The sequence below is a fragment of the Colias eurytheme genome, chromosome 2 (genome assembly GCF_061535395.1).
Source record: "Colias eurytheme isolate Ceu_HAF_F1 chromosome 2, ilColEury1 Martin Lab GWU primary, whole genome shotgun sequence".
NCBI lineage: Eukaryota > Metazoa > Arthropoda > Insecta > Lepidoptera > Pieridae > Colias > Colias eurytheme.
The window spans coordinates 4,198,679-4,223,985 of record NC_142981.1 but is presented as its reverse complement, the minus strand read 5'-3'; the positions used below and the strand labels follow the sequence as shown (position 1 = coordinate 4,223,985).

Below are 25,307 nucleotides of genomic sequence, written 5' to 3'. Positions count from 1 at the left end.
TGCCTGTAATTCGATACTCGGTGTTCCCTTTTCAGCATAATCGTATTTGCTCCATTTCTCGTAAAAGCAATATGTTCTTATATTTCAGATTTGTTATACCTAACGCTATGAGTTTAATCAATAATGAGAACGTAGCCGAATACAATATTCGAACACTTAAATAGTTTTTGCATTCTACAATTGATTTTACTGTAGATTTAAAAATATTAGAAATTAATGGTAAGTAGGTAACTGTATATACGCACTTTAAATACATAGTAATAATTTTTGCAAAACTGGATATCCAACAAGAAATACTTATATGTTTCAAAATGATTCCGTACCACTATGACGAAATTAATCAAACCCACTCTAATATAAAGACAATTAATTGAAACAAAGCACTCAACAGGTGTATGAATAACACTTCAGAATAAAAAATTACGTCCGGTGTATGACACTGTGGCCAAAATCAATAAGTCTTCCCCTCCTTCTACTGGCGCGTGCGCACCCACGTGTCAAATTGCCTAGCAGTCACTCAAGGAAATACTTAATAAAGTCCTCATTGTTCTTACATGACACCATCTGCATCGTGAGCCGAATTTCGAATTAACTTTTCTAGAATTTTACGACATCTTTAGACTTTAACATGCTGTTAAAACGATTGATACTTTTGTAGCATTTCAATGCATTGTTACTTTATAGTCGAATGTGTCAAAGATAAGCGATGAGCTCATAAAAATCTAACCACAAAAGAACCCGCAGCACATGGTCCAGCTCTCACCGGCTATAATTTAATATCCGCCCAAAAATAATCCCATTTCCTCAATACCATTACCTACACCGACACGCTTTACTTGGGCACTTGGATATAGGGCTGGATAATTAAGTGAAAGCCACTTAGATACTCAATGCAATATTTGGTGATGCAATGCAGGCGAGGGAAGATTATAGTGCCATATACGTATTACTTGGCCTGCATCGAGGAAAAGCTATCTAGTGCATCGACATGTTTACAGTTTTTCACAGACATCCGTTTGAACATTAACGTTAAACAAAACTATTGGCTGTTGTTAATAGGACGTTTGGAATATATATAAATGGATATTATTGATTTGATATTTAATTACTTTTTCATGTGTGCTGAAATAGAGAATTGTAGGTATTCCAAGGTTGTCTGCTCATTCCCACGAGCAAGGTTGATGCCAAGGACCATCGACAATAGAGAACGACCTTATAGAGGACGAGAATGTCCTTCGCCGCATTTCTCTCTCTTTCACTCTGTTAACCTGGCCGCTATTTTTATACTCTACCATTTCTCGGCCGCAATTCTATTTCTATGTCTAACTAGCTTATTTATAAACAATTTTTTTATTAATAATCAACAACGCTATTTCTTGAGACATAGATGGCAAAAGAAAACTTTCCGGAAGCCCTTGCAATACTGTTACACTTCCGCTAGGTTCTCGTCCCTTTTTTAGGTCGTACCGTTTGTTAACGGTGGCCCAAGCTATTCAATTAACACTAATTTTGTCGCGAATAATGATTCTATTCTAACTCGATGTACATAAAAAACAGATTCATGGTTTTAATCGGAACGAAAACATAATAGGCATAAAATAAGCATTAGGAATGTATTAAAATACATCTCTTCTAACAAAAACATAATATGTATCACCAGTGATCGTGATATTGTACGAATCAGTGTAAAGAATGGAATTAATTTTTCAATCGAACAGCAATAAAGTGCTGATCGATGAACAAACATTCCATGGGGAAATCACAAAGGAACGCAACTGGCAGGCGGCGGAGGAACGACGCAGACAATGTGCCGGTAACGGGACAGGGCACTAATTGTGGCGTGTAGCAAGTTCTTCCGTTACCCGCTGCTAAGTTCCCGAGAGAAGAAACGTGTAACCTCATAAATATAGTTAATCATCATGATAGAAGCTTTAATAGCTTTGTGCTCAGTTTTGATAATTTTGAATAGAACAAGAAATATTTCCGGCAAAACCATTGATATTGATAATACATATAACCTAAATTGTATTACATTTATTTCAAAGTTTATAACAGACAAGTAACAGACGCTCACAAGAAAAGCCGACCCGTTATAAAAATTTAAATGCCTTGAATTTATTCATGGCAAAGCCTCGAGTGTATTGCGGCACTAAAAATATTCTGAAAAACTACACTGAAAAGGTTCACTTAAAACGGGTGAGAGCCCATTTAAAACGATGTTCTTTTGGATTCGCTTTGGAATACCAAAGATAACGGTGCACGATCTCAAATGAACCCAGTCACGAAAATGATCGATTGTACGCTGAGATATATTTTTTCTACTTTAAATAGTTCTACAGAACTGTATATCCAATTGATTTTATATTATTCACTTCCGTTGTAACTCAATCTCACATAGGTATTAAACAAGTTTATGTCTCGATAAAAACACGACATTAGTCGAGAAATAAAATAATAAATGGCTTTTATATAGGTGTATGCATTAGCATACACCTATATTTATTTTATTTCTCACATTAAATCGTAATGATAATGAAATGTGTTATAAATTGCATTTCAGTGCGTAAAAATGAAGGAAATACATGGACGATTGTTACTCACAAATTAGTACAAAACGTGCATGGTTTGCAAACGTGCCTGAACTGTGGAATAAGGCAGTACTTTTTCTAGTCACGAATCGGGAACATAACACGTACTTTTTATATTAGTGGGTTATTATACCTAATTCGATAAAAGATTATCATTCACTTTGAAGAGCTTGTCAAGTATGTTGGTCTCCAAAAACATACAGTTGGTACTTGGTAGAGATTTTATTTGTTTGGTACGATGATGGTTCGACGAGAACAAAATGTAAATAAACCATTCAAGTGATGTGTACACAATACACATGTTTGTAACAAAGAAAAATATTAAATATTTGGTTATCGATGAGGTAAAAAGGTTCTTTTTAATCGTTGTCATTTAATTTTCGTTAGGAATAAATTTTATTAGATAATTCTAAATTTATCTAATGTCCAATATACAAGTAGATCACGAAACACTGTGTTCTAACTATGACGCAAGGCAATTATAAACATTTTATATCTGTGCGTGGTGGTAAATAAGGCTCTAGAGCGATGTTTACGAAGACAAAACGCGGGTACTCGCGAGTTGCGACATCTTCACGGGAGACGTGTTGAGTGCAACAAGCACTTGACTTACGCAAGAGCCGCTCTACCGACTTGGCCAAAGTGTACTTTACTTCAGTCAGCACCCGGGTTTAGGTACAAACATTTTGAACTTTAGAACGGTCACGGAACTTCAAAGGAAATGCTAATGCTGCAGGACCGCATGACATGCATATCATAAAATATATTCGTGTACCATAATTAATTCTTAAATTATATGCAATTACATAATCATTAATGTATATAGGTAGTTCAAAGAAATAAAAAGTTGCTCGCTTCCAAATTAAGAGTTCAATTGGAGTAATAAAATGCATAGCGAACATTGCGCGTAAAAGTAAAGAGAGTTATTTGTGTGCGCAATCGTAAACTGATCTACTTGAACCTCAAGAGTCCGCACACAGGCCACCGTCAATAGCAATAAACTCTGCTTCTTTATTGTTATTACCGACTTTAATATTCCTTATTATTATTACGTCAAAACATGACCTAGCACTATTACACGCAACAGTTTTTATGTTAGAGTTCAACGCCTCGGCTGCTCTTATATTTGCTTAGTGAGCTACTGGAGCCTGAGAGTTGTCCTGAAGAGATTATTGTAACTTTATACGACTATCATATTACTAGGAAATCTGTTGGAGAAGAATCGATTACCTTCTAACTTTTCGTGTATCATATGTCTAATGCAGTTGGAGTGTGACTGCCGTTAATGCATGCTTCACCAATTTAGTTTTATAATGTTCAGTCCGCCTTACATGCCTTCATGCATTTATGGACAAACATTTCAATATGGACAGGCGATTAGTAATTCTAGACCAAATCTTATTCATTGACATGGAATTAATACCTTTAAAGGAGATTAATTCGTAAAAGAATCTCATATCAATCAAACGAAATAATTGCAAGTGCTTAATATTAGATATCCTATCGTAGCCGTACCCGTTAGCCTCATACTAATAATTAATTACAACCGGTGTTACGCAAGTTGTAGGTTCAATTAAATTGTTAGCAATCATTATTCCTCATACGGCCTTGCCTCGTAATCATGCCACATTACTCTCCGAATCAATCTTGGAAAAATGCAATAAAAACTGCTTTAATCAAATAAATCGTATTTGCGATAAAACTTTTATGTACATATAAAACACATGTATATTTATTATTTGTGTTAGAGTCAGCGATAATATATGAATTATGAGCTAAATGTAAACGTTTTTGTGAAAACATTATTTATTAGATGTTTCAATTAATACGTAAAAATTAAAATACAATTTTAATCACACATAAAACCATCTAAATTCCATTACAATCTAATAAGAAGTCTAGCGCATGACCGCACGTTAAGATGAGTTATGCAATTTCTTATTCATATAATTTTCAATTTTGCGCCTGAGAATAAATAAGTATGAAAACTTGGAGATGTGCTGGTGACCGGTGAGTCATCACAATGAGCCGCGTACATCGACCCGCCCCCACGGCACGGAGCCGTTATCGTTTAAACTGCACCTCGCATTTTTTGTATACCACGCCAATACAAGACAAAAAAATCGCGACTCCTTATTCCAACCGAGCAGTATGAATAAAAGGCAGACGCTCGCACCGATTTCAAATCTTATATTCAATTTAAACGCGACGCGAAGGAATTGAAGTTCAGCAATACGAAATACGATTTATCTCGTCTATAAACGGAGGTAATTATTCATTACCGTAATATGAGTCAAATTCCATCGTATTACTTTTGTAAAATTTTCATTGATTCATTTTCAAGTTGACTCACAGAGCCAGTGACGTCATAATAATATAAGCTATGAGTATGTTGAAGTAACTTTCAACCAGTTGACTGTAACCAAGGGTTACGTAGATGAATCATGCTACTAAATATAACATACGGGAATTGTACTTTATAATTGGTAAATTAATGTTTATGTCGTCGTCTTCTATTTGCTGTCTAGTCAGTTAGTCGAGTCTTGCTTGGTCTAATCATTTTTCACAATAATAATGACCAGCGGAATCGTGTTCTGTAGATTTTTTCATACAAAATAACCCTTTCCTCTAAATAAAGCAAATACCCACTCGACTTTCTTACGATATGAATGCATAGCTGAAATATTAGGAGCTATATTAGAAGGGGGTTCTCAATTATATTATACTTAATGCGTTTCCTTAGAAATTCCAACATTAATAGTCAAATATAGTAGGATATTGGAGTTAATTAATGCGATATTGTGCGGCGTTTGTCACCCCAAGCCCTTACTGTTTGTTCAGAACTTCATCCGACTCGCCCATTCCATTTTGAACATAAGTTCTGTTCATATTTACAAGAACTTTCCTTATTTTGTTTCTGTTACAAACATGTGTTCACAGTTATTCAAATATGTATAACTAACAGTTTTATGTAGCTTAATTTAAATTGATACAAAAAATTTAAAATTATGAATGGATTTTTGGAAAGTTTATTTAGCTTTTTTTTATTCTTCTACAAGACCACGATCTTCATTAAAGGATTTCTTAAGATTGATCACAAAAAGAAAGTGAATATTTATGAGACATCCATATATGTAGAGCGGAATGCACTATTCATAACATGTGCTCTATGAATACCAGAATTGTGAATTAATTGTGCGCTATAAAAACGAACAAAGATTACTGCGTTATCATCATAAATAATGGAATATGCATACGTGATTTATCAATCCTACACCATTCAATAGACCTGCCATATGAAGTTATCGATAATATAAATAATAGTAAAGCAGCATGAAGTGGTTTTCTAAGTAGAGCACCGACGACTTTAATGTCGTCAAATACGAAACGATAGCGTTGCGTGTGATAAAACTATTCAATAAAACTGTTATAACCCAAACATAATTTAATTTAGAAATACCTTAGAGGAAATTTATTTATAAAACAAGCAATATAAGTCGTTATCAACGTCACGGTGACATATATATCAAGGGTGCAGATAACATCAACGTAAGCCCTGCACGGAACAGGAATTACGGAACTGAGGCACATTTACATTTTCCTCTGGCCTTCACGAGGACCCTGTTAGCAATAAATACGTAATGTACTCTGCAATCGATTGAGGAGGGTTCCTTTATTACGCAGCAGGTATGACATCAGCAGAAGTTTAAGTAACTTTTGGCTTCAACTTTGCCCTCGAAAACAAGATTCGAACGCATTTTTTTAAGTTAATATTGTTATGATATTTGTAATGTTCGACTTGTTAAAAGTAGATAGAGTATTTTGGTATGTCAGTATATAATTTATAATACCTATGTGTTACAAATTTTCTTCACACCGTCATAAATCAATGCTTCAGATATACTTCTCCCTGTGGCATTATTTGTATTCCGTTTGTGGAGGCACAATGTATTGAATAAATAAAATGCAATTAAGCCTAGAGGGTGTGCAAACACTCAGATAGGTGGAAACCCATACTATAAAATCGCAATGAAATCCGTTTTAATAGAAAAAGGGGAACCAGATTATCAATTTAAATTAATTTAACGTAAATTAACGTAATTGTGTAAAACAAATTGTACGCACGTGCGAAGGGGTTACAGTGGTGTTGTAACTAAATGATGACATTTATAGACAAATTTAATCACCAAGAGGGGAATAGTGTGCGACGTGTGCGACATTGAACGTTTCAATGATGCACTAATTCGGAAGTACTGAACAAAGAGAGCAGTCTGCAGGGCGTCGCCATGGAAACCGAGAAAACTACCTCGCTTACCTCCCTCTCTCTCTTTGTGCGGTGATCTGCGTTTGAAAAAATAAAAAGCATATTGCATGTAACTTTGATATCACGACTTTGATCTTTATGCCAGCGTTTTTTATCAATGCAGCTTCGAATGAAAATCTAAATCGAATTCCGGATATCGCTTTGAAAACAACGTAGGTAAGTGCGCAATAATACAACGAATCATAATATTTGCAAATGCGGTCCTCCGAATCAGTGGTCTGCGATAATAACTCCATTGAACAAAGGGCTGTGCAATTTTGCCGGGCAATTTGGGATTTGAAACACTGCGGGGGCGGTCATAGTATAACTTTATCGCGATTCAAATGACATATGCGTCGGTTGTTATTCTCTACTTCCGTAATTCATTAGGCTTTAAATTATTTCTCGTTAAAAGGGTGAATACATTTTACATGTTAACTCGTAATTGTGGTTTTGTGGTGGTTAAATTAAATTCATAGGTAATATTTTGAAATAAAATTATTTCAAAATATTACCGCTATTATAATTAAGTGTTTTATTTGCAATAATGTTTAATTATTTAGATGTTAGGCAATATCTTAAGTCAAGTCAATTAGCCGAAAAATTAAAGCTGAGTTAAAAGGTAGGTTGTCCAATAAGTACTGTATATTTATTAAAAAAAAAAAATATCTTTATTGAGTACAAAAATTAATACAGTACAATTACAGTGTGGCTCTGTCTTCCTAGCTAGGAAAATCCTGTGTTAAGGAAGACAGTTCCTTCCCAGAGAACATGAGAACATTTATTATTAAAATAAATTATAACTTAAATCTTAGAAACCTTGTTATTTCTCTAACTCTAAGAAAAATAGGTGCACTTTACTTATTTGACCCCTGTCAGTTGTCTGCCTATCCGATTCCCCTAACGTTATTGGAAGTCCCTACTTAAACGCCTTTACTTGTGGTTAACTGAACAATTCAGTTGGACAGCTCCAAGCCACAAATAAGAAACGGTTAATAGAGAATCTGAAAATATATAATAATCGGCATTAAAAGTATGAAGTACAAGTGGCAAAGACGTATTTATAATCAACACTTCAATTTGACTTCACTGCAATTAGCTACTCACGGAGTGGTACACTTAAACTCGAGTAGTTGTGTACAAAGACGCTGATATCCAGTTTCTAAGTGCTCATTGTAACAGCTCACAATGGGTCTGTTGCCGTGGCGAAGGCCGATCCACCGCTGCATAACGACTGCATTATCACCTACACTTGTAATGCGACGCATTCGCATTCCGTATTGCACCAACATTTGAGAATTTTTAAGTAGAGCTAACGGCACCCGAGTTGATAGTATTTGTCCAGCAAGTAAAACGAGCCAAAGCTTGCTTTGAAATTATATAAAACTAGCGACCCGCCCCGGCTTCGCACGGGTGCAATGCTGATACTAAATACACTACAGAAAAACTGTGAACACGCTCTTGCCGCACCGGGCGGCCGGCCGATGGCGATAACGCAAACACTACGTCCCGCAATTTTTAAATCTGTAATATCTTTGAAAATATTCACTTAAATCATACGGTGTAAAGGGCCATATAGATCTATAATAAATGAACAATGTATTCAAGGTATTTAATTGGTTAAGGATTAATGCTGTATTGGTTAAAATCGCTTCGAAAATTAGCCATTATTTGTCGTAAAAAGTAAATGACAAAAAAAAAGTTATTGTGGGTTATCCATAAGAGATTGACATATACCATCGCGGACTTTTCTATAGACCTTTTCAATGTGTATAATACTTAGTACATTATTTTGATAAAATTCGTAGGGTTCAGCCTGCGTTTGCAATGTAAGCGGAAAAAATGTAAAAATTTACGACATCACATTAGAAACCTCAAAAATAACAGTATTTCTCCATTATTTAATGGACGTTATTATACATATAAACCTTCCTCTTGAATCACTCTATCTATTAAAAAAAACCGCATCAAAATCCGTTCCGTAGTTTCAAAGATTTAAGCGTACAAAGGGACATAGGGACATAGGGACAGGGAAAGCGACTTTGTTTTATACTATGTAGTGATGCGGTTCTGTTCGGTTTGTTAATTTTTTTTTCCTCAGTATGCAATTTATTAAATGCATAACTATTTATAGATTATTAACGTACCAAAACAATTTTCCAATTTAAAGTATTCCTAATTTCAATTTGCTAGGTAACTCTAAAGCTGTACTTAACGGAAAGCTGCATTGCAAGATACCAAGATTAGCTTAATGTCATGGCCCATTAATATGATTAAAACCAGCTATAACTGTTACGTCTTATGAAAATTACGTCGGTTTACGTTTCATTAGCTCATTCAACCGCGCGATTAAGCTGCATTTAAATTTCTTGTGGGTGGTTTCCTGACCGCAGCTCAGCAGACTCGAAAGTGCTTAATTAATAGAGAACACTTTCAAAGGGCTAAAAATAAGAAAAATTAAATCTTCACTAGCAATTGTAGGAGCAGATGTGTACAATAATAAGAATTTCGCAAATGAAACGGATTAAGTTAGTCGGCAGCTGTTGCATTCGTTTGTTTATTTTATGGTCCATAAAGAGGAATTTGTTTGTGCAGATTCGTTACTAATATAATAATGCGATGTTCTTATTTAGGTAGCTTTTTCAAAGTTATAAATTTGACATTGATTTTTATTTTTTCAGATCTAACTTCAAACTTGAGTACACATTATTAAAGCTGGATTTCTCATAGCAACATCACTAAGGTAAAGTCAAGCTCAATTTATATTATTACTAAAACGAATAAGTTTATCACTTAAGAGATTAGGTATTTTGGGAATATCTCTAAAAGGAATGTTCCTCAACATTCTCTGAAGTAAATCGAACGAGAAATCGATTAACTCATGCGAGACTAACACAAAAAAAAAGTATGAACGAATTGTCAATTCAACATCGACAATTGAATGAAATTCTTTCGAAGTGATGTCAACGGTCTAAAAATAGACGATTTGGTAACTGGCTCAAGAGCAGGGGCCCACCTTGATCCTGTAGGAAGTTTTCAAGAAATATGCGTTGGAAATTGTACCTTACAAAGACTTGAACATTTTGTCAAAATGTAATAATGGATGTAGTTAATTAATTTGTTACTCTGTTGTGATACGGAGCAACAGTGCTTTCGTCATACATTATCATAACAAGCGGACGCGCTATCTCAACTCGAGTCTCCCGTCTAAGAAAAAATGATAGGGACAATTAAATGATAAATATCGTTACATCAAACTGGGGCACTATGTCGTCACTATCATAAATGCTGCTATTATTGACAATCAGACACCGACCTTGCAGCTCGTTGTCGCAAACCGTGGGGAGCCAGATTGTCATCCTTCATACCGGCATCCGCCTTACGTGCATTTTGATTATATAATTTGAGGATTTAAACCGTATGATGACGTACTTTTAAAAAAAATGATCATGTTATTTATAAACATGTTGACTCGAAGGTGCACTTATAAAATGTAATGATAATACAGTCTACATTCATAATTATCATTAGTATCATTGCGGGAGGTCTAAAATTGCTTATGATTGTTGTTACGTAAAGTGACTACAAATAGACCACATTATCAATTACTCATTTAACACATATGTGTGATCATTAAGAACATAAACATGAAAATGTAATAAAGTTTTAATATCGTGAATATTACTTATTTTCTACTTATAGTAAATATGAAATATAATGTTTGACTAAATAAACGGCATAACGAATTCCGTATTCATAGAGCGTGACCAGCAGGTGATGATATTAGCTCCAACCATACCGCGTTAATTAGTCTCTCGCTGTTTGATTTACGGTGTAACTTTGTCTACCGACCGACGCGACGGCGCTAATTCATTTCTATCGAATAGCGGTCGCTGACATATTGCAGTGATACGAATTGATGTAGTCATTTGACCACAGTGGAGAATATTCTGTACATAATGGCGGCGGAAACGCAGGCGTAAATGCGTGTGCTATTTTATCGCGCAAATCTCCCGACACCCCGTCACGGCTGTGGATCGTAGTCATTGATGGCGCGACTGCAACAGTTTATTCACAATACACACTATGCAACCGGACGGATTCATGCTCTATTCGTAAATTAAAAATGGTAACGGTAAATTGTTTTGTGTTTTGTAGTTCCACGAGTAAAAGTTGCAGGGTTTGTGGCACAGGTTTGTGGTCTATCATTATATTAATGGATTGAACTAATGCGGTATCTAGGGCACGGGCCAGTCATTGCGTGATGGCTGCAAGAAAATACCTATACAAATTGGTTCACATATTTTATGTGCACTTTTACAACTTCTATGAATTTTTAATTTCATAATGGAAACATTTAATGAATTTAAATAGCTTCAATGTTATTAAAACCACGATCCATAATTGATTCTTATGTCAGACAACCTTGACATTTGAATTAAAATTGCACGAACCGTCTATTATTCCATTGAAAAGTTACATTTGGGGTTGCATTTTTTAGAGGACGCAATTTTATTTTTTTGATGTGTAGTTTAGTGATAGTTAGGAGTACTGAAAAATAGTACTCACTTCAGAGCGCTGTAAAACCTTAGCTATTGAAGTAATGAAAAAATGTTGTACATATATAAAAGTTGTTCCTCGAAAAACAATCTACAAAAATGGTCTGATATCATTTCTTCGTAAAATGATAAAAAAAAGTTTTATTGAAAAATATAAAAAGCTCTCATTTCTGAACGTTTTCGCTTATAACTTTTTTATTTATAGTTCTACGACAAAAAGTTACTGGACAAAAGTTGTAGAAAATTTAATTTGCAACAAATAATGCTAACAATTTTTTTTATCAGATAAATAGTTTAAGAGATATATCGTAAAAACCATTTCAACCGCTATTTTCAAGATGGCGGCCGTGGGACAAGGGTGGCAACCCCACAAACTTGGTTTTAGCTACTCACTGACCCCCCCTACACATCAAAAACATAAAATTGCGTCCTCTAAAAAATGCAAGGTTAGGCCTAAAAAATGTAACATTTCAATGGAGTATATGTTATAAAATAATATTTAGAAAGTGAAACACATGAGTAGGTACTCAAAATTCTTGTATTCCAATTAACAAGTTTTATACTCAAATATTAGACCGGGAGATACTGACACAAAATTTCGAGTCATTTGTAACAGGATGGCGGTTCTACAGGGTTCTTAGTACGCAATGACAAAAAGAAAAACGATGTTGTGAACGCTGGTACCGGCGTCTTAGTCGCGTGGGCGGTAGTCGAACTCGTCGGAGAAATAGCGAAAGTCAAACGATTTGTAACACAAAAATTTTAGAATTTACCGATAGCCCATAAAAAACAAGTAGGCGGTAGTGTCATGCCATACTTTTCCGGTGTGACTTACAGCCCGCCATACCGACGCGAATGTGTTGATTTAAATAAAACAATTATTCAACCATTTGTATCAGGCTAACTTTTGCACAGGTAACCATCGTCGTGCAGCCATTTACGAAAATCGCCATGCCATACTTTTCGCACGATTCCAAATGGTCGCCATACCGCCGAAAATCTGCAAAAATTTTTTATTTCGCCAAACTTTTTGTACCAGTATTGCATTTGGATTTTTGGAGAGTATTTGATAAAATCTGACCATTATTATATTTGCCATACTTCTAGTAGGGGGAAAAAGTGCTGTCATACTTGAAAAATTAATTTAGTATTCATTTATATAAGTGAAGATTTCCAACACCTAGATCTTTGAAATTTTGTATTTATATTCGTTGATCCTCAAACTTACAGGAAAAATAAGTGCCATACTGTTACAAATCGTTTGACTTTCGCTATTTTCCGACGAGTTCGACTAACGCCCACGCGACTAAGACGCCGGTACCAGCGTTCACACCATCGTTTTTCTTTTTGTCATTGCGTACTAAGAACCCTGTAGAACCGCCATCCTGTTACAAATGACTCGAAATTTTGTGTCAGTATCTCCCGGTCTATATAGTGTATGCTTATTGCCTAAACGTTAAGACTTGTCGGGAACATTAAGTCGATGCTGATTGCTGAGGTCGGTAAGCAAACCCGCATCCCATTGTTTCAGAGCTTTCAAGTGGTATGAATACGTCTATTACGCTACGTATGAGTCAGCCGCGGTTACCCTCGCTATTGTCTTCCCGTTTATCACATACAAATACTTATTTATCTATACATATAATAAATCTGTAGAAGGGTCAATTCTGTACATTGAAAATATTGAAAAAATAAATAGCAGGGGGTGTTACTGGATCGATACCAAGCCCAAATATGTGATTAAAAAAATTTTTGTCTGTCTGTCTGTCTATCTGTCTGTCTGTCTGTATGTGAAGACATCACGTGAAAACTAACGGTTCGATTTCGATGAAACTTGGTATAATTATACCTTATTATCCTGGGCGTAAAATAGGATACTTTTTATCCTGAAAAAATACGAAGAAAAAAAATAATCTTAATTTTTCAGTTTTATCCATAGACGTTGTTCTGTAGAACAGCGAACACACGTTGGGTATTATTATAGGCCTAGCCGTATTTGAGTCCAATAGATATTTATAAGATGTTATTGTCAGAGTTACTCAAAATGGAGAAATAAACCATCCACGCGAAGACCGACATCCGCGCGGACGGAGTCGCGGGCGGAAGCTAGTACCTTCATGCAGCTATCATTACAAAAGAACGCTCGACGTTCTCGCGTTTTTGTATATTCTATTATTCTATTGTATGGAAATTAATACCTACTCGTCAAAATCCTCCTTATTAGATTTAAATTCAATATACACTATACAAGTATACCAGAGAAAAATAATTATTATATTCTGAATTACTTATATTGCTCCAAAATATAATTCACAAACAATCAAACATAGCGGCTTCCTAAATAAGGAAATTATTCAGAGCACCAGTATCACAACTATGCTGGCTTTGAGATATTAGGGTACATTTCCCACGGTATCAGCTACTCATGCACCGTTGCACACGCAGCGGTCCGCAACTAAATCTCCAGATCAAATACTATCTACTGCATAACTAGCATTTCAGCTTCCATTGATAAATTTACGATATGAAGTATTCAATACGACAAACAACACATAGTTACTGCGAATAAGAATGATTAGAGAGAATAATCAGAGTAAGAATTAGCTAAATATAACACGTAGCCAACACTATACAATTATTATAATGTGGGTTAGCGAGAAACTGTACTTAAACACTTCCTTTGATTGCGCTTTGTACCCAATGCATCGTAGAAACGAACAATGATAAAGAGAATGATTTATCGACAGTTATCCACCGGTACACGGCCACGGGTACAAACGACGGCGCCCAGAGAGCAATTTACGCTACCGCAAAAAAGACTATTCCTACCAGTAGCAGAACATTACAGTGCACGACTGTTCCCAATCATTATGTTTATTGCTCTATTCTTATACAACGGTTATTTAACGCCCGTGTGAATACTATTAATAAAGTGAAATTCACATTATCATTTTGCTCCAGCACGGTGTGAAAGATCATTGTTTTAAAGTTAAACTCCCGTAGAAGCATATTAGCTAAAGGTTCAATCAACGATTCAAGCGTAAAAGAAAGGGTCAGTTAAGACGTTGTAACAAAAGAAGCGACCTTGCCCTAGCTTTCGCCGTATGAACAAAGCGTTGTATTAAATCGGCCGGTGAAAGCAGAACTCGTTAACTATCCCGATGATAATGCAGCACTTGATAACGATGCTATTACCAACGTAATTGCCTTTCAGAACATAACCCATCTCACGCGAAGCATCATTGAGAGTGCTATTCTAGATCCAGGTCAACAATGCGCTTAGCGCGTATATGTACAAGTGTCGTATTAAATATTCCTGCATGCGTGAATAGTTTAACTGGAAAAGGAATACATAAAGCATAAATTGTCGGAGCATAAAAGTCCAAGTATCGTAATTCGTAAAAGTAAAACTCGTCGTGTTTACTTACGCTATAGCAGTGTGTTTTAAATACGTGTCACAAATTCTTTGATTCGACTAAGAAAAAATCTAGTGAAAGAAAATAAGAGGGTTCAAGAGTCATTTAATTAACTTAATTGTCTATTGACCAGAGAGCTAAGTCGTCTATATAAATGCAAGTCAAGCAAAACATATCTGGGTTAAAAGCTTAGCGATGTTCGTCTCTGAGAACAATGACAGATAAAATCAACTCTCCGCATTCAGCCCTTGATATATGGACGAGCTTGGAATGGTCAATTAAGATAAAATTTATTAAATTATACGTATACTATAAATAAATATGAATATACTAGGCAGTTTATTTATAGTCTATTACTTATTGCGGTAGTCTATAATCTATTGTTTACTATGTAAAAGCTTATACCTACATATTTAGTATTTACTAACTCAGGGTTAGTTTGAAATCGTCTCCAGACAATATAATTATAAGTAGGTACATACAATGATTGCAGATTGAAATATAAGTATCTGTTTTTTAGAATTTTTCGCATACCGTATGTCGATATTTGCGACACACATATTTCAAGTTTCAACACTAAACATGTTATGGATAATCCAAATAAAACAATATGACAAAGCTTTCTAAGCCTTCGCTTTGAAGCAGGCGACACTAATCCCCTATATTATTGATTGCTTTTACATAGTTAATGCGATTACAGTGCGAGCGGTGCACGTTGGTTCGCCTCTGATATCGGATTAAGTATGAAATTATTTTTTAGAAAAATATCTCTATCTGCGGTTAATATCAAAATAATGCACTAGGTATCTGATGATGCGTTTATCTTTAAACGATAAAGAATAAACAGTATAGAGTTCAAGACTCAAGTTCATTTCCTCACACCTAATCATAGACAAAAAAGTCATTCAAATAAATCACACTACAATTTTACGTGTACCAAAGCCTCAAACAACCGTAGGGAATCATAAAAGATACACGAGAATATAATATTGAAGCGTGAAGTTAATTGGCGTTACTGATGAGTCTTTGTAACAGTGAATGGTGTGTTGATGAACAGTATCCGATGCAACAATAGCGAGCTCGTAACCGAATATACTCCGTCTCACTGTCACTTCAAGTGCCATGTGAAGTGATTACAATACATAAATCATTTCTTGGAACAATGAGAGGCTTGAACCGTTGAGTCTAAGTGAGTTTTCTATATAGGTGTTTGGATACAGTGACTTTAGTTACAATACAATAACAGTCAAGGATTTTTAACACCAATAAGTTGCACCGATCACAACATCTCTTTTAAGGTATTTTTTTTATCTTTAAAAAAAAAATTGTACTTACATATAATTTGTCGAATACAGTGAGATAAAAATTTTAACACAAGCTGGCAAAGAGCATTGAAAGTTGTTTTCAAAAATATTAATATTTTTTATTTGCAGACCTTGACATCCACATTCGCCGTTAAAATGTCCTTCTCCATAATTAGAAATTACGTAATGGAAGGTAGATCAGTTGCCAAACGACCTTTAGTTATCCACGGGGTCGTGCCATAAAATTTTACAACCACTACTAGACTAGAGTAGATAATTTTTGAAACAAAAAAAAATCGCAGTCGGATGAAACCCATTAGAAAAGGAAGGAAATATGATAAAAATGTAAGGAAAAATAAATTACGGTCAATCCGAGTTTGGGAAGCGGGAGGGGGGAGCTTTTAAGAGAAAAAAATGGTTTCTCTCGATTTCCGACAAAACTACAAGTCCTATAGAAAAAAGTTCAATGGCAAAGTTGTAGGTAATTAAAAGTTCTACAACTTTTGTATTCACAATTTTTTCACATAACCTCAAAATTTAGGTGAAAAATTCAAAAAACCAAGTTTTTGGTCTTTTATTTTTATCTACTTCAAAATTTATTTTTTTTCTACGAAATTTGGTGGAAACTTACTTTATTATGTCCCAAATATACTGTAATTTATTTGATCGAAAATATTTATTTTTTCGCCTTATTTTGAATTAATACCAAAAAAACAACCTAATTTTCAATCGAAAAGTCACCCGTCAAAATATCAGCTTTTTTCAAAAACTTGGGGTGCCTTTTATTCATTGAAATCTCTACTTTCATATGGTGTAAAAAAAATAAACACCACCATAGTAAATATTCTCAGGAAATGCATACAAACAGTCTGAAAATTAGCTTTAACTAAATCAGGCACACTTCTCGAACTACCTGAAATGTTATTATCGACATCATTTTGCTTTTGAATATGCTTTAAAATATTAAACTTAGAACAGATAATTATTTTTCTTTTGAAATATTACCGAAAAGCCGATACAAGAGAAGATATAGAGTTCAAGAAGTGTGCCTGATTTAGTAAAAGCTCATTATCACACCGTTTGTATGCATTTCCTGAGAACATTTACTATGGTGGTGTTTATTTTTTTTACACCATATGAAAGTAGAGATTTCAATGAATAAAAGGCACCCCAAGTTTTTGAAAAAAGCTGATATTTTGACGGGTGAGTTTTCGATTGAAAATTAGGTTGTTTTTTTGGTATTAATTCAAAATAAGGCGAAAAAATAAATATTTTCAATCAAATAAATTACAGTGTATTTGGGACATAATAAAGTAAGTTTCCACCAAATTTCGTAGAAAAAAAATAAATTTTGAAGTAGATAAAAATAAAAGACCAAAAACTTGGTTTTTTGAATTTTTCACCTAAATTTTGAGGTTATGTGAAAGAATGGTGAATACAAAAGTTGTAGAACTTTTAATTACCTACAACTTTTCCATTGAACTTTTTTCTATAGGACTTGTAGTTTTGTCGGAAATCGAGAGAAACCATTTTTTTCTCTTAAAAGCTCCCCCCTCCCGCTTCCTGAACTCGGATTGACCGTAATTTATTTTTCCTTTTATTTTCATCATATTCCCCTCCTTTTCTAATGGGTTTCATCCGACTGCGATTTTTTTTATCTTTTCATTATTTTTAAAGGCTTCTACCCCAGTCTATACAATGACATTACTGTTCAGAATTAGTTTGCACTTGCATAAATACTTTTGTACCAATGATGTCACCGCTCACTACAATACTACGAAACTGCCAAAATGCCTTCCTGGAAGTTTTTCGAAAACCTCAGCCTCTGTTAGTCATCGTATTTCCCCTAACGGCAATTGGCCAATGTCGAGTTTTGTCTACTCGGTTAAATGTAGTCGCGAACGATGGGGAGGTAGAAAACAAAAGTTTTCCTTGTTTTATTGAAAGTGGTGTTTCCCCTCCGCTATCTAGGGCTAGACAAGTATCTGTCGGAGAAAGGCATTGTGTTGAAGTCACAAAATCAATGTCACACTCAACTACGAGTCTATAGATATACCTATGTATACGCTAAAGCATACTGTGTTCCTATATGTGCAAATAACATTACAAAATTTTACTGGAAAAACAGATTAGGGACCGTTTGCTTCGCACCTGCAAAACCAAATTTCCTTCCGTTGCCACGTGTGTCTCAAGACTCAAGAGTTTTGAATTGCAATGGAAGCGTTTTTTTTGCAGTCCAAAAGTAAAAGAGAAAAAATTAAACATGAGTAGTAAGGAATTGATACTCACGAACATTAAAGATAACCTTTGCCTTATAATATTACAAACTCTTCATTGATACTATTCAAATAGAGCGATTGCAAAATAAATTATATAATAATACAATGAACATTTTATTTTGTGTTTATCATATGAGATACATCTGCTGTATTTAGGTACGAAATATGTACCAGCGTCTGGAAGACAGAATAAACTTTAGATACGGGTTATATTACAGGAAAATCGATAAGTAGATACGTGTTCCATAGATGCTGTAGGGTTTAGGAATTTAGCAGCACCTTGTAGTCGAGATAATAACACTGACTTAGTCACGGCTAGCTTATCGTATAAGGTGGTTAATATCAGAAGCAATATATCACAATTTAATCAAACAAACGAATGGGGCGTCGGGATTTGTGTCAGACGCAATAGACCGTGTCAAGTGGAGTTATTAAATTGAATTAAAACCATTAGTTTCGGTATTAACAATGACATATTCGGCCATAAAATAAGCCCTATATCTTATTTGAAGCTATTTTATGATCTAACAATGTTAATAAAGTACATATATAATATGTTTCAAAAGTCTTTATTGAATTGACTAGACACGTGAAGGCCAAAATATAAATAAGAGCAGATAAATTTATCGTACTGAAAACTACGGTAAAGGTTTCTCTTTAAATATTGAAACATCGATTTGTTTAAAAGCCTCCACAGGGGTCGCAGTGCGGTCGTCAATAACCTATATGAAACTTGGCACATGAACACTGCAGGCATTTACTAATTATTTCGTCCAAATCAATAGCTAAATATGTTTGTCACTTGCTCAATTTAACAACATAATCATGTTTCCTAATTACGTCTGTAAAGATTACTGTAAGCCTACAAATAAGGTTAAATACTATTATTATCAATTGATATTAACCTTGAATTATGGAATTGCTTAGCATAATCTTGGAACCGGTTCTCAACAAGGTATGATGTAAATATATCGTAACAAGTCCCTATAGTAGGTAAATGTAAAGTTTATTTTTCCATAGTAGGAAAAACTCAATTCAATATTGAGTAAACAAAATAGCCAGACGAAGACGCCTTTTCTATTTACTTTGAAAGTGTATCGGAATCTGAATCTCACCCTCCTGATTTACGCTCGATATAATATATTAGGGTAGATAAGGCGCAGTTTTATTACCTAACTTACTTTTTAGATTTATATTTACAATAAAAAACAACAAAGCAATGTTGGAAATAATAAACTTAATTACGTTCTAAGGAATGAAGAAATATGTTTGTACTGACTTGGTGATAATAAATGTTAATTTCTTTACATTATAATATAATAAACTTGATTGTACAAAGGTATAAAAATGGTGTCTTACAACTACAAGCATTTTTTTACCTTCTAAAGGTTAGAGGATCGATTTGCTTGGCGCCTCCTTGCCAACATTCACCCTCTGTACCTACAACCCACGTTGAAATGCAATGTATTCGAAGAAAAATTTATGTTTCCTACCTACCCTTAAATTTTAATAAACGCGAATACGCTATAAATCTACTACGATAACTACGACAAATAGATTAATAGTTTAAAGTATTCCTGTAGAATGTAGATAATTCATAAGCTCGTAAAGATTTTTAAATGTGTTCAGGTTTAAAAAATTTATCATCCCTTCAGCCCTATCCATCTCACGGTAAAAGGTATAACCTATAAAGGTTTAAATATGTACCGTAAACGCAATAATATCACAATTCACAGGGGTATAACATTGTAAACTTTCCTTCGCTAAACTCGTCACCGCGCTTGAGCGTAAAATGGTTTCAGTAATTCTGTCAGGAAAATTGAGTTTGCAAGTGATCGTGGAACCACATTGGCACGGCTTGTTTATGCAAACTTTCTACCTTGTGCATATACGCTCGCTTATACAATTATGTAAAGCAAATCTTTTGTCCACAGATAGCAATCATGAAGAGAACTAGAAATTATACGAGTGGGTGGTGGGTCCTGTTGGCGACAATTACATTAGCGGTCCCGGTGCTCAGTGAAGCTGGGGTTGGTCTATTCAATGCGAGACTAAAACAAATTGTCACATCCAGTACACTCAAGTGGGCAAACCTCAAAAAAGAAGCGATGGAAAACTACGTGATTGGTGCGGAGTCGGAAAAAGGTATATATAGCTCGGATTACTTTTCCGGATTACTTTACATATAATACATACTTTTGGAAAGATTTAAACATTTTAGTATGTACCTATAACATTCTGCATATTTATCAGTACGTGTATCTTTTTAAATTATTTTTTTTTTTTTTATAAATTTTATAGATTGTTTCCATTTAGTTTTTATTTCAGTTTTAAAGCTATTCAGTTGTACATTGACACTGATTTGATAATTTACTTAAACTCGTTTATAAACCTCTTTATAATGTTTCAGGGCCGATTTATCTATGTAGAACCAGACATGAAGGCGATATGCTACTGGGACAATTGAGACCTGATTATACATCCTGTGCTGTATCAGGCACTAAGAGTTACAATATCTTTGAAGTCATGGAAAACATTGAAAACGCATCTTTGATTATTTGGAAGCCTTGGTATAAATTTAATTCTAAACCAAGCGGCGCAGTAGCTGTGGATTCGTCGTTAGATACCACTTTTGTCGGCAGAGTAAAAAGTGATGGCGGTTTCTCGCACAACATTGGACGAATAAATTACGAGAGTACGGTGGGTGAATTGATTTCATTCGATGAGAAAAACAATGAATTAATTGAACATAGCGGAGAGATTTTGATAGAAGAAGAACCGATCAGTTATAAATTGGAAAATGTAGAGTTAGATTTAGATACACAACACGTACGACAAACCGATCCACAAGTTTTTGAAGAACGAATTTTACGAAACGATGATGATGTGGCTGCTACCGTTACTACTGAGATAGAATATAAGTTCAACTATACGTTGTCTTGGGGCCACGGACATGGCATTGCAATCGGCTTAAATACAACTATAGAAATGAGCGATGGAACAGTTTTCCCTCAAATTGAATGGGCCAACCCCTACACGGAAGAGAAAAAAGAACTTTTTAAATTAGAAATATTTCTAGAACCGGGAACTGCTTGCAATGTCACATTCAGAGGCAATAATACTGATCGCGACGTACAATACACAGCTAAATTAATGACATTTTATAAAGAAAACAATGCGCGTTCGAGACCAATGCGAGGTGAACGGATTGAAAACACTGTAGAGGTGGAAGCTATTTATGGAGAAATTTACTATACGGGCAACAATACTTTGGTACCGACGACCACTACCACCACTACTACTACGACTACTACCACAACAACGACGACCGTACTTCCGCCACTTCCACCTTCAGTAGAAAAGAACGACATTGGTATGATTATGGATAGCAACAGCATATTAGGAGACAGTAGCGAAGATATGGTTAAAGCGCCACAAGAAAAGGAAGATAATATCAATAGGTCGGTTGTCGGAGGTTTGGGAAGTAATCCCAACAACGGTGCCAATATCAAAGTAGTTTCCATTGTTTTGTTTATTCCTCTGTTCGCGATGTTACTCTAAATTATATTAAAATATATACATATTAGCTTCTTGGTGTAAATAAACAGAATTGATATATCTATGGAATAAACCATTACTATTGCTTCGAGTTGATAGACGTATTGTGAAACTTCGTTTATTGGCTGCGATAACGGCAGTGTAGTAATATTGTACATAGGAATATAAGTTGGTTTTTGCAAACATTCCCGTTGAAGATATTCATTCCAAGCAAATGGAGGAGCCAAACACATGCGTGTAAATAGAGTTTGTATATAGTTAAGAATATTAAGAGTCGCAGAGCGACCTTAATTTTGCATAAAGGAGTGTGGATAACATCTCGAAAAAGAGTTATCACAATGATAAATCGTTACCAACATCCTGCTTTTAAAAATAAATAAAATATTGATTTATTTATTTTAATATAGAGCAATAAGTGACTGAGCGAAAAAGCTATAAAAGTTAACTAAAAGAAGGAAATATTTCTATTAATTGACTTTTATGCATAGTGAAGACAGTACAAGTTTATTTGTAATTTTAAATTATGTTAATCGAAAACATCGGATGATATCATCAAAAATTAAGCACACGTATAACATATTATGCTATTAGACCTTTTCCGCTAATGTAATTGTGACATATCTTTGTAATACCTCCTCTATGTTTTTTTAATCCTTTTGTTATTATTAGTTCTAAATTACAAAGAGTTTTATTTAGAAATAATTATATTGTGTAGCTGATAGTGTTAGTAGATTAATTTATTTTGTTCAATTATAGATTATATTTATTTTACAATATAATTTTGCTACAAATCATTGCTACTTCTAAGGATCACAAAACATGTATTTATTATATGTATATTGTATAGGTTAAATACCAAAGTAAATCCTTCCAATAATACCATTCTGTACTTTCCCATTACCCAATTATTAAATGTATCAATATTATATTAATCAATGGAATAAGGTCTGTATGATACCTACATATTATTATATAAAATAATGCTTAGCAATTTTTTGTATGTGTAAAGAAATGAATGATATTTTTGTATGAGCTAATAGCGTAAGTGAACTCATTTCATGTATTATATTTTTTTCATATTGTATTTTTGTTACATTCAGTATTTCGTCATCATTTATCGTAGCTCTCATGTAATTCTAGAATCTGCTTCTTATCACCTTATTATTAGGAGTATAATCATTGTCCCACCTAGAATATCATTATTCCATAAGTGTTTAGAGTTAATACATTTGTATTTAAAGAGTATTTGACGCAAAGGTGTGTTTCGAGTTAAATTTTGCTTACATTTTGTCTCGTTGTGTAATGTAATTCAAAGTAATATATTGAATATCCTTATTAGAATGCCATTTCGATGTGGACTTTTGCTTAACGCTCCCTTAGATAGTAAAACTGTTTCGTAACTTTAAGATATTTGTTAATACTGTATAATTAGATATTATATGAATATGAATCTCATGACATCAATATTGTTTTGCAAAGCATAATTGTGATGTTCCATGTAAGTTTTGTTTTAAATCATTAAAGTGTAACAGAAACTTGTTTTTTATTATGTACCTACCTACCTTAGTTAATATTGTAGTACCAGAAAACAATTAGGTGATAGCGATAACAAATTGAAAATTCTCAAAATCGGTGCTGCTGTTTCAGGGTTATAGGTCTAATAAAACTAAAAGTAATATAATAAATCAATTGATAGAAATTTCTTTGCAATCACTATTATAACTATGAGATTCAGCTAAAATGGTTATTACATTACTATCTACTACAAAGCCTAGTAAATAATAACTTTGATGGATTACGTTCCATAAAATGTGGATGAAAATACAATTTCACCTTTCATATTTTGATTGATTGTCTGAGTTAGACTTATTTTGTGAATCTTTATTGTTTAGTAACCTTCTTTAAATGTAAATCTAGGCCACGACTCCCAACAATCCATCTACATACCTAAAGACAGAATTAATTTTCAGGTAATCAAATGATAATAGATAAAAACAAAGATATAAATGTTATCTTTTCTCCCTTCTAAAAACTTAACACTGTTTACGATAATATGTATAATCCTATTCTTCCCAACAACCACAACGAAGTGCGAGGAAAGGAACATAAAAAGTCCCAAAATGATAATTTCATGGTTATAAAGTAAAAGAGTCGCATAAAAAGACGTCGAAAAGTCACGTTCCTAGCAACTTTGTATAGAAAGATGTGCTATATTAATAATATCTAGATAGGAGAATGAAAAGTTAAATGAAATTATATTTCGACAAAGGTAGGTTTTGGTTCAAAGAGAAACATTCAAATTGCTATAGAATTTATTTCGTATAAAAGTTTTGTATCAAAATTATATGTAATGCTATGAATAGTGTTGTACCTATTAAAAAAACTGAAAATTTCGTAAAGAAAATTGGCCTGCTCAATTTCCATTCCTAAGCGGTGAAATATTTTATCAAGAAGTAGGTATCCTGAAATTTTGTCAGTTACAAAACTACAGTACCCAGTAGAAACTTGGCGAAAATAATATTTAAGCAAAAACATATTATATCACTGGTATTATCACCCACTCATGAGCAGGGTAGCTTTATGATGGAATTTGTGACAGGATGAGGACGCTTTGCCTTATCCCAAATTTTTTGGGCAAGATTCATCATTCAATTCAATTTTTCAGTATAATAAAATTGATTGCCCTCTAAATAAATTAAATATATTTGTCGGCGCAACGACGATAAACGACTACCCTCAAACTACTAAATAATTATAACAAGCTAAAGTTTACTTTGATCTTTTTAAATAAGTGGTTGATTCATTAATCAACCACTAATGAAACAATTAAATTAACGAAATAATTAATGTTTGTTAAAACTGATGAAAATTCATTGTAAAAATTCGAGTGGCAACACTCAAACTAATTCTTGTGAGTCATGGTTCGCTTTAAATATGAGCGCCCGACAGCACAGAGCACATTCACTCGCCGGCCGTCGGAGCGTTCGGAGCTCTCTCTATAATTTCCACGTAGATTAAAAAGGCAGTAAAATACCTACGGGCGTTCTACTTTGAGTATGAGCGTCTGCTCTGATGATGGTGACGACAGGATTGCTGACGTCACTCTTTTAAAAAATAGCCTTTGGGCCCCTTCTTCCGTCATCAGAAGTGGGATAGAATTCAAGCTCTCTCTTTTTAAATGTTAAACGTTTACGTAGTTTTGTAACGGCATACTGGCGTTTGTGTTTTTTCGTGCGTTGTGTAAAGTAAAAGTTTGTTACGTGGATTATTGTAACGGGAGTGTAGTTCATCGAAGGAATT

At 34.1% G+C, this 25,307-nt stretch overlaps 2 protein-coding genes across 3 annotated transcripts in view; one reads left to right on the top strand and one right to left on the bottom strand.

The window, feature by feature from the left end:
- The window catches only part of uzip (beta-pore-forming protein unzipped), a 28,123-nt gene extending 4,581 nt beyond the window's left edge, over positions 1-23,542 (top strand). The window contains exons 2-4 of one of the 2 annotated variants that reach the window (XM_090111595.1): positions 9,573-9,634; positions 20,384-20,594; positions 20,860-23,542. In XM_090111595.1, the coding sequence (XP_089967721.1) occupies positions 20,393-20,594; positions 20,860-22,010 (1,353 nt within the window). In that variant the 5' untranslated portion in view covers positions 9,573-9,634; positions 20,384-20,392 and the 3' untranslated portion in view covers positions 22,011-23,542. The remainder of the gene's footprint in view (positions 1-9,572; positions 9,635-20,383; positions 20,595-20,859) is intronic. The other variant, XM_090111602.1, reaches the window with a different exon arrangement.
- The window catches only part of Miga (mitoguardin), a 56,769-nt gene that overhangs the window by 24,337 nt on the left and 7,125 nt on the right, over positions 1-25,307 (bottom strand). The gene's annotated exons all lie outside the window — the stretch shown is intronic.